At 44.8% G+C, this 8,527-nt stretch overlaps 1 protein-coding gene across 1 annotated transcript; it reads left to right on the top strand.

The window, feature by feature from the left end:
* Positions 1–48: 48 nt before the first annotated feature.
* On the top strand, positions 49–8,419 carry ING5 (inhibitor of growth family member 5). The gene is made up of 7 exons (XM_010716549.3): positions 49–159; positions 263–429; positions 1,717–1,828; positions 2,701–2,794; positions 3,722–3,857; positions 4,039–4,100; positions 5,247–8,419. Exons 1-7 carry the CDS (start codon positions 132–134, stop codon positions 5,290–5,292), a joined length of 645 nt encoding a protein of 214 aa, XP_010714851.1. The 5' UTR covers positions 49–131; the 3' UTR covers positions 5,293–8,419.
* Positions 8,420–8,527: the final 108 nt, after the last annotated feature.

Below are 8,527 nucleotides of genomic sequence, written 5' to 3'. Positions count from 1 at the left end.
GCGAGCGGGGCGGGCGGGAGCGCCGGGAGTCCCCCGTGGGTCCGCCGCGAGGGGAGCGGCCCTGATGGCGCTGCGTGTTTGTTTCAGGCATCGAGAACCTGCCGTGCGAGCTGCAGCGGAACTTCCAGTTGATGCGGGAGCTGGACCAGAGGACGGAAGGTGCGTGCGGGTCTTCTCGTAGCGCGGGCAGCCGGGGGGGGAAATACGCTTCCTCCGGGAGCTCGGCTTTCTCACGCGTGCGTGCGGTGTCTGGGCTTTACAGATAAGAAAGCCGAAATTGACCGCCTGGCCGCGGAGTACATCGAGTCGGTGAAGAACATGTCAGCCGAGCAGCGAGTGGAGCACCTGAGGAGGATCCAGAGCGCCTACGGTAAATGCAAGGAGTACAGCGACGACAAAGTGCAGCTGGCCATGCAGACCTACGAGATGGTGAGCGCTGTCACACCGCTGCGTGGCGGCCGTTTGTTGGGGCTGCTGCTGGGCTCTGAAGGCACGGCTCTGTTTGTCCTTCTGCTGGTGTATTTGCCTTAAGTATCTTCCCGAAACAAAGTATTCGTTCTCCAGCTTGCTTCTCTTACTTTTGCCTTCCCCCGAAATCCTGCCCCTGTGTTACTGGGTTTGGTGTGGAGTAGACTTGTCTTCTGGCAGCAGTACTGACAGCCAGCTCGCCCTGCCCACCTGCCTCTCACCCAGTCATTCACTTAGGGCTGCTCTGGTCACAAGCAGCAATTTTAGGTCAGCCTCAAAGCTACGTTGTGGAGGAGCTGAGGGAACCGTTTCCACTTAGTTGCCTTGGATCCCAAGGCGTGGAACCCTGTCGGCTCCTCTGTGTGATGGAGGTCCGGCTCTGCCTGTTGGGCTTAGTGGAAAAATGGCATTTCTTAAGGTGCAGATCTCCACTTTTCTCCTCTTCTGCACTGACTTCTGTCCATTTATCTGTTCTTTGAGTCATCCTCTGTCCATTTTATCCCATAAGTGACTTTAGGTGAGGGGAATCCCTTTTTTGTCTGCACTTTGTGTTATAAGTAGCTTCTAGGGATGCTTTGAGTTCTAATTACTGAAGCTGCGGTACTTCAAATACTGCAGAAAAGGAAATAATTTCGTGTCTCCTAAATAAACACCAACTTCATGAATAGGTACTGCAGCAGCACAGCTGTTTTGTGGGTGGGAGTGAAGGTTTGAACGCCTTTATTGCACCTCTGTTCTGTAAACCACATTACTGTGGATATTAGAAGACACCTGATGTGTACTGACAATACTGGAGATAGCCTGTCTTCATTATTAAATTTCATTAAATAGTGTGCTAGTGAAATACCAGAGAAAATACTGAGACGTGTAACGGATACCAACTAAATGATGTATTTTCAAAGTGGCAGAAAGAGAGCTTTTTTTAAAAAATCTTTCTGTGTTTTCTATGAACTGTTGGTCTGATTGCTTGGACTCTCCTTCCCCCACTCCCTTTTCCTTCCTTTCTCTTTGCTTGCATTACAGTTCAGTCCTCTTGCTTTTCTTCAGCATTTTTTCCTCTCTCTGTGTGCTCCAGTTCCCTTTGTGTACACCATTTCCCTTTTCCAGTCTGATATGCCCTTCGTGCCTTGCCCTGAACTGTTACATTCATGTTCTTAAGGAAGGTCTGGTAGCTTGGCTGCTCTCCCTGTTTTGCACTGGGAGCGTTTCTATGTTTTTAATTCAGTTTGTGGTTTCCTCTCTGTGCAGGTGGATAAGCACATCCGCCGGCTGGATGCCGACTTGGCGCGGTTTGAAGCAGATCTGAAGGATAAACTGGAGGGCAGCGACTTCGAAAGCTCTGGATCACGAAACCTGAAAAGTGTGTAAATGTTATGAATTTAACAGCCTTTTCCAGCACTGGGCATATCTAAGTAGAGGGCCTTGGGTACAGAGTAGACTGTCGTTTCTAGACGCTATGGTGTAATCCCATACTTATTTTAGATGCTCTTCAGGTATTTATAGAGTTGCACTGGGCAATAAACAGGAGAAGGAAAAGATTTAGTGCTGGGCTCTCCTTGTCAGTGTCCTGAAGTGGTCGCTGATTGTAAGGGCACTACTGGCTAAGGGAGAACTAACTATGACAATACTGAACTGATGCTCAGCCTGTGGTTCCTACAGCTCCTGAGTTTAACAGTCTTGGCCTCAGACTTAGTCTGTCACTTAGGTTTGAAGAAAGCACTACGTATCTCATCAAATATGTTGCTATTTAAAGTCTTGTGTGACATTATGGACTAATATAAAATACGGTGATCTAACTTAGGTTGGATATTAGGGGGAAGTTTTTCACACAGAGGGTGGTGAGGCACTGGAGCAGGTTGCCCAAGGAGGCTGTGGATGCCCCATCCCTGGAGGCATTCAAGGCCAGGCTGGATGTGGCTCTGGGCAGCCTGGGCTGCTGGTTGGCGACCCTGCATGTAGCAGGGGATTGAAACTAGATGATCACTGTGGTCCTTTTCAACCCAGTATGATTCTATGAATTGCCAAAACTGCAGATGTAGAATTTAGACACTTGGGGATATTACTTGCAAAATCGGTGTGTTTGTGGCAGAAAAGTGTATGTGCATTTCATAATCAGTGTTTGTGTTCAGTTGCATGTGACAGAAAGATTTCAAAACAGTAAATGCACCAAAAGAAAAACACCTGAGGATGGTATTCAAACTGATTGAAGCAATGCTTTATCTGTCTTTATAGAGGGAAAAAGTCAGAAAGACAAAAGAAGCTCTCGTGGTCGAGGCAAGAGGACGTCTGAAGAGGACACACCAAAGAAAAAGAAGCTGAAAGGAGGGTAAGACATATCCAGTCACACTTCTGATGACTTGGGTCGAACACTTCATGAATTTCCTCATGTTTGTGTTACCAGGTTTATGACTCTCGTGTTGGGATGATAGTGGTGTTCCAGTATTCTGGTCTCACTAATTAGAGTCTGCCTTAAGACAAGTTAGCTTTGCTAATTAACTCTTTGCTTGCCACATGGAAACCCAGCATGCTTGGAATGCCCTCTGTCTGGAAGGACAAGATCAGAGTCTCTGTTGCTGTTGGCAAGCTGGGAGAAAATACCTTTGATTTTTGTCATGCAGCTATTTTTAACAGTTGCTTGTGATATTCATTGTAAAGAAACACTTCCCCCTTGGGACAAACGCTGATGCTGTGTTGCTGTTATAGAGGTCTTGCAGAGTTTTCATGGTTGTTTTTAAACAGCAGCTGTCTCCTAAATAGTCTTGAATAATGTAGTTCTGTTCTGTGAAGTAAGGAGGAGGGCATTTAACCTCTCTGTCATGTGATTTTTTTTTAAAGGGACCCTGTTAATTCCAATACATTCAATGGGCTAAATGGAGGGGCAAGTTGAAAAGAAAGGAAGTATTTTCTGTTAAGTGTTACTGCCATGTCAAAGCTCCTCAGAGCAAGGTGGTTCCCTCATACCTGACAAGGAGAGAAGAGTATGTACTAAAATGGCTTAGGGAAAGAAAAATCAGGTTATTCTGTCTGCATGCAGAAGTGAGGTATATGTGAATTTTGTTACTGCAGTCATGTACTCGTAGAATCTACAAATCAGTCTTTTAATCCTTTACAGTCAAGCTCATATTTTTGTATTAGCTCAAACCCACTTTCTGATTTAAAAATGATTTAAATGACTGTTGCAAATTAATTTTCCCAAGAATCTTGGGAATGTTCTGTCACCTGTAAGTGACAAGTGTTTTGTCCTTGTCTGCAGCTCCGAGTTTGCTGACACCATCCTGTCAGTGCATCCCTCAGATGTCCTGGACATGCCTGTGGACCCCAACGAGCCCACCTACTGCTTGTGTCACCAGGTGTCCTATGGGGAGATGATTGGCTGCGACAACCCAGATGTAAGCACTTGCTTTATTGCTGTATCATCAAAATGCACTCCGTATCTTTTGAAATGGTATTTGCAGCATCACAGCCCAGTGAAATCCAAGGGAGGTACATGCTAGTTTGATCGTCCAAAGTGAATGTAGTGCTGGTAAAATGCTAAGCATCTCCTCTGTGGATTTTTCCTTTGTTTTGCAGTGCCCCATTGAATGGTTCCACTTCGCTTGTGTGGACCTCACCACCAAACCAAAAGGGAAATGGTAAGGACACACAGGTTTTTGATTTCTGTCAGGCTACAGTCTCTCTCAAAAAGAATCACAAAAAGAATTGAAACCCCATGGTGACTTTTCCTGACAAAGGAACTTTGTTCTTCTGGTCAGAGGTTTACATCACGTTGGGTTTGGGACTGCTTTTATGTGAAGGTAGAAGGGGACAGTTTTTCCAAGAGGCTGTTTCCACAGGAGTCTGAGCTTCCTTAGATTTCTGTGGGAGCAAAACAAGGACCCAGGCATGTAAAATTTCATGATAAGCAGAGCAGTTAATGAGCTCAGGCTTTTGTCAGCGTGTACGGCTTACATCTCATGTCTGCATTTGTTGCTGTGATTAAGGTCGGGAAAAGAATATTTTCTGTTCTGCTTAGGGGAGCACAACGTAAGACTACAGTGTTTCTTCACCTGTGTATGTGCCCATTTTAGAAAGAGTCATAGGCTTTTTCTGTGCTTGCTTTCTTTTGCAAAGGACAAAAACTGTGCTAAATGTTGTCTTTTGCAGTTAAAATGCCACACTCTTCAATTCACATACCAAAAGCAAAATTTTAAGAGGAAATGCAACAGCACTACTGCATTAAGTGGGAACAAATAGTATGACTTGGTCATTGCATTCCAATCAGATATTGCAGTGGCAGCATGCAGTTGGATGGCCAGCTGGTTATTGAGTCTGCAGACTTTTAAAGACATGCAAATCTTTTTGTTTGGTGACTTTCTTAGTCTAACTATAAGATGTGTATTAGAAGTGAGGTTATGCAGAGGTGCACTGATTTGCAATCACTGGAGGGAGAGAAGGAATTGGAGCGGGGTATCATTGTTCCTTTAACTGTGGAGGAAGCTGATGTACCAACCTTGAGGAATTCAGTTGGAATAACTTCTGGGTGAATGAAATAGAGTGACTCAGAGCTGTGAGGGGCAGGTGAGCCCCGGAAGCCTTCCAGTGCTGTCCCTTCTGCCCACCAGACTCCATACAGTTCCTTCCCTCTCTGCCCAATCTTGCTGCATGCCATGTGAAGTGTTGCAGTTGGCTAAAATTAACACCACCTCCACTCATTTCCAAGTAATAGAAAGGCTCCCGAGTAATATGTTGTTAATTTTAGGTACTAATTAACAGCCAATTTTTTTTTTTTTTCTCTGTAGGTTTTGTCCACGCTGTGTTCAGGAAAAAAAGAAAAGTAAGAAGTAAAGGGGAATACCTCCTCTGAGGCAAGAAGAGTTTTAATATATTCCTTCCTTCATGTTGCAATATCATCTTTGATTTCGATTGTGATTTTAAAACCTGCCCTCCTCCCATTTCTGATATGCTATTTAATTGTCCAGCGGCCAGTTGTAATTCCTGTTCTTTTGTAAAAAGTGACTTTGGGAAGGGAGGAATTTGCCACAGGGATTTTATTTATGTTACTCTCGCACAGCACTGAGGTCAGTGTTACTCTGAAGTGCTAGAACAGCCCATAGCTGTAGTCTGCTTGTTTTTAGGAGTCTCTTAAACCCTGTGAGGCACTGCAGGAAATCGAGATACCCACCTCTTCAGTATGATGCATACCATTGCTGAAGTCATTCAGACTTGGAGCTTAGCATGACAGAAAAAGCAGTTCTCTCTCATGCAGCCTACAGGAAAGGATTAGCTCCATTCTTTCGGTGTGATGCCCATTTGTGGTGCAGTTTTGTAGTACAGAGAGGATCAAGAAAGCTTATTGGCTGTTTACAGTGTCTATTTTCAAAGCCAAATGCTGTGCTTACTTTTGGCAGGATGAGTATGGGAGAGAGAAAAGACCATATCTTCTCCTTTGGGGAATTTCTTCTGTCTAACTTTGCACTGCCTTTCTTTCACTTGGTTTTGCTCACATCCACATTACAGCCTCAACAGAAGCAAACTTCATGGCTTTTAACCTCCTTCTGTAAAAGGCTTGTGTCTTCTGGAACAAAACCTCTAAATATCAAAGGAGTTGTCCTGCAGTGTTGACAGTAGTACTGAGAGAACAAGTTGCCTTTCCTGTCAGTTTTTGTTGCTTTTAAGTGTGTTACTGTGAAGTTGAAACCTAGAGTATTGTGATAGGGGGTCTGATTTATTCATACAGCAAGATGAAGGCCTGATTTTCTGTTATATCTCAAGCTTTAAGGGGAGATTCTATGAGGACAATGTGTACGTGGCAGTGATGATGCAGCAAAGCTGGAAGGTGGCCATATGGTAATGTGGTGGGAGTTTGGTTCTTGGGTAGCTCTTGCTATGAAAAAGTGCCATTAGAGAAGGCAATGCAGCAGGGAATGTCTTTAAATTACTGCATGTCTTTTTCGAGGGGGCAAGTTTCCAGTTTTTGACTTCTTGAAGCTGCCTTTCTGATCTCGAATGCGAATGCTTGCTATCATCACAGTGTCAGTTTCTGCAGCAGAAGGATGAGAAGGAAATCATGAGTAGGAAAACAAAACTCTGTGTTCTTTTATTTTTTTCCTCCTTCCTCTGAGTTAACAGTGGATGCAGAAGTGGAGGGAAGAACAGATAACTGTTGTCTTTAGGTATCTCCTGTATTATGGGGCTTAACTGCCTACAACAGAGACATTGTGGGTAAAGGTTGTTCTGCCAGGGCAGGGAGAAAACAAAGCAAAAACCCCTGCAGCAGGATGGAGCAGGGTCTGTGAGCCTGTGATGGCTGTTAATGGCATCTGCGTATTGCTCTGCATACCAGCTCTTGATACTGGCTGTTGGAAAGGCTTCCGGATAAGCCCTTTCTTCTGCTGTAAAAACAACCTGAATAAACAGTACAGAAGGGAAGGAAAAAAACCCGAAACAAATCTAATCTGACTTTGGCACCAGCTTCCAAAAGAAAAAAGTTTTTTCTTGTCTTGCCCTGTCCCTCTCATTTGTGTTTTGCCATGAAGGAAAGTAGAACACAGCTCATGCCAGTTTAGCCTTCCTGTTTTGCTCCGTTGGGTTTGTAGCTGCTTGCAGGTATGTCAGGATTGTCACAGAGAAACCTTTTGGTACTGAGACAGGTTTTCTGTGAACCTTCTGATGTATCTGCTGTGCAGAAAGCCTGTCTGCAAGATCCTTTTGTTGGAAGCGTGGCATTGTACATCTTTGCTGCATTGCATCACTCCACGTTTTATATGAAGTTTCTGTAGTTAATGTTTACAGGAAGATGCATGTTTGTCATGGCTGCCATTGTAAAAGCATCCCGAAACCACACAGACAGGTTAGAAACAGAGCGCTGGTGGGAAGGGGGAGGAAAAGCACAATCTCACAAAGCTGGGCTTAGAAATACAGCCAGCCTTCTCCTCCTCTCTGCCTCTGTTTTGGGAGTAAATGTAATTGCAATACCTCATGAGCCAGCCTGTAATTCAGTACCAGCAGTAAGCCTGTACCTCACTGACCTGCTACACTGGATTCCTTGTAAGGGTGACTGACCTGAAGGCTATGATGCTGTCCCAAGTTCTGTTTTCTCCTTCCGTCCAATGCTATTGTAAACTTCTTTCCCTTGTCTCCCAAGGCTTTAGCAGTCATGGTATCACTGTAAATCAAGCGTTGGATTTGAAACAAATCCAAAAGTAGATTGTGCCTCTTGGGAGACCTTGCTGGAAATGTGCAGGTATGGAAATGCACAGTTATGCAGGTCACTGCCAAGCTGACTGCCCTACACTCGGGAGAGATGGTCAGGTGGGACAGCAAAGTGTACTTTATTAGTACGTGCTTTCTTGGGCTCGGAAAAGCAGATGCTTTCCATTTCAACCAGCAAAGCAAAAAAAAAAACAACAACCCAACATTCTAGAAGTTGGCATGAATTCTCAAAGGGAAAGAAGCTTCTTCAGCAGGACCCAGGATCAGCATGTGGTGCAGACCTGGCTGCTCCGTATGGCGTGACACCACCAACGTGTCCTTAGAACCCACACCAGCAATAAGCCCAGCCTGCCCCTGGGCTGGGGGACCCGCAGCCTTCACTTCTGGTCGCAAAAGAGTTAAAATCTTTCTCCTGAATTTTGAATGTACAGTGTTAAATACGCCCTTATGGAGAAGGATGGACAGACTGTGGTGCGGAGAGGAATGTTCCACTGACAGTTGTCAATGCACCAAAGTGCTCGGTGGTGTTCAGCTTTACTACAGCTCAGCCAAACTGGAGGTGAAACGATGTTAACCCAACAGCTCTATTTTTTAAAGGAATTGGATCTATGTTCCCTTTGTAAATGGAAGAGAATATAAATCTTTTTATGAAAAAAAAAAGCAGAAGAATGTAAAGTTAAAAAAAATAAATGTATATCTGTATTTTTGGATCACGTTATGGATAATGAATATATTGATATAAATAAAATATTTTTGGGAACCGAGCTGTCGGAGATGATGAGGCGGAGAGGGTGGGCAAGCGGGCGCTAGGACCGCGCGGACGGGGTCCTCCCGCCCGCCCGGGGGCGCTGCGGAACCCCGCGGCCCG

Source organism: Meleagris gallopavo, chromosome 11, assembly GCF_000146605.3.
Source record: "Meleagris gallopavo isolate NT-WF06-2002-E0010 breed Aviagen turkey brand Nicholas breeding stock chromosome 11, Turkey_5.1, whole genome shotgun sequence".
NCBI classification, from domain to species: domain Eukaryota; kingdom Metazoa; phylum Chordata; class Aves; order Galliformes; family Phasianidae; genus Meleagris; species Meleagris gallopavo.
Note: the sequence above shows the minus strand (reverse complement) of the source record. Positions and strands in the feature narration are given on the sequence as shown.

Coding starts and splice junctions, on each gene's coding strand:
- ING5 (XM_010716549.3), top strand. CDS start 132: ATGCGGGAGCTGGACCAGAGGACGGAAG. Junction 430..1,716: donor CCATGCAGACCTACGAGATG/GTGAGCGCTGTC, acceptor CTCTCTGTGCAG/GTGGATAAGCACATCCGCCG. Junction 2,795..3,721: donor AAAAAGAAGCTGAAAGGAGG/GTAAGACATATC, acceptor CCTTGTCTGCAG/CTCCGAGTTTGCTGACACCA.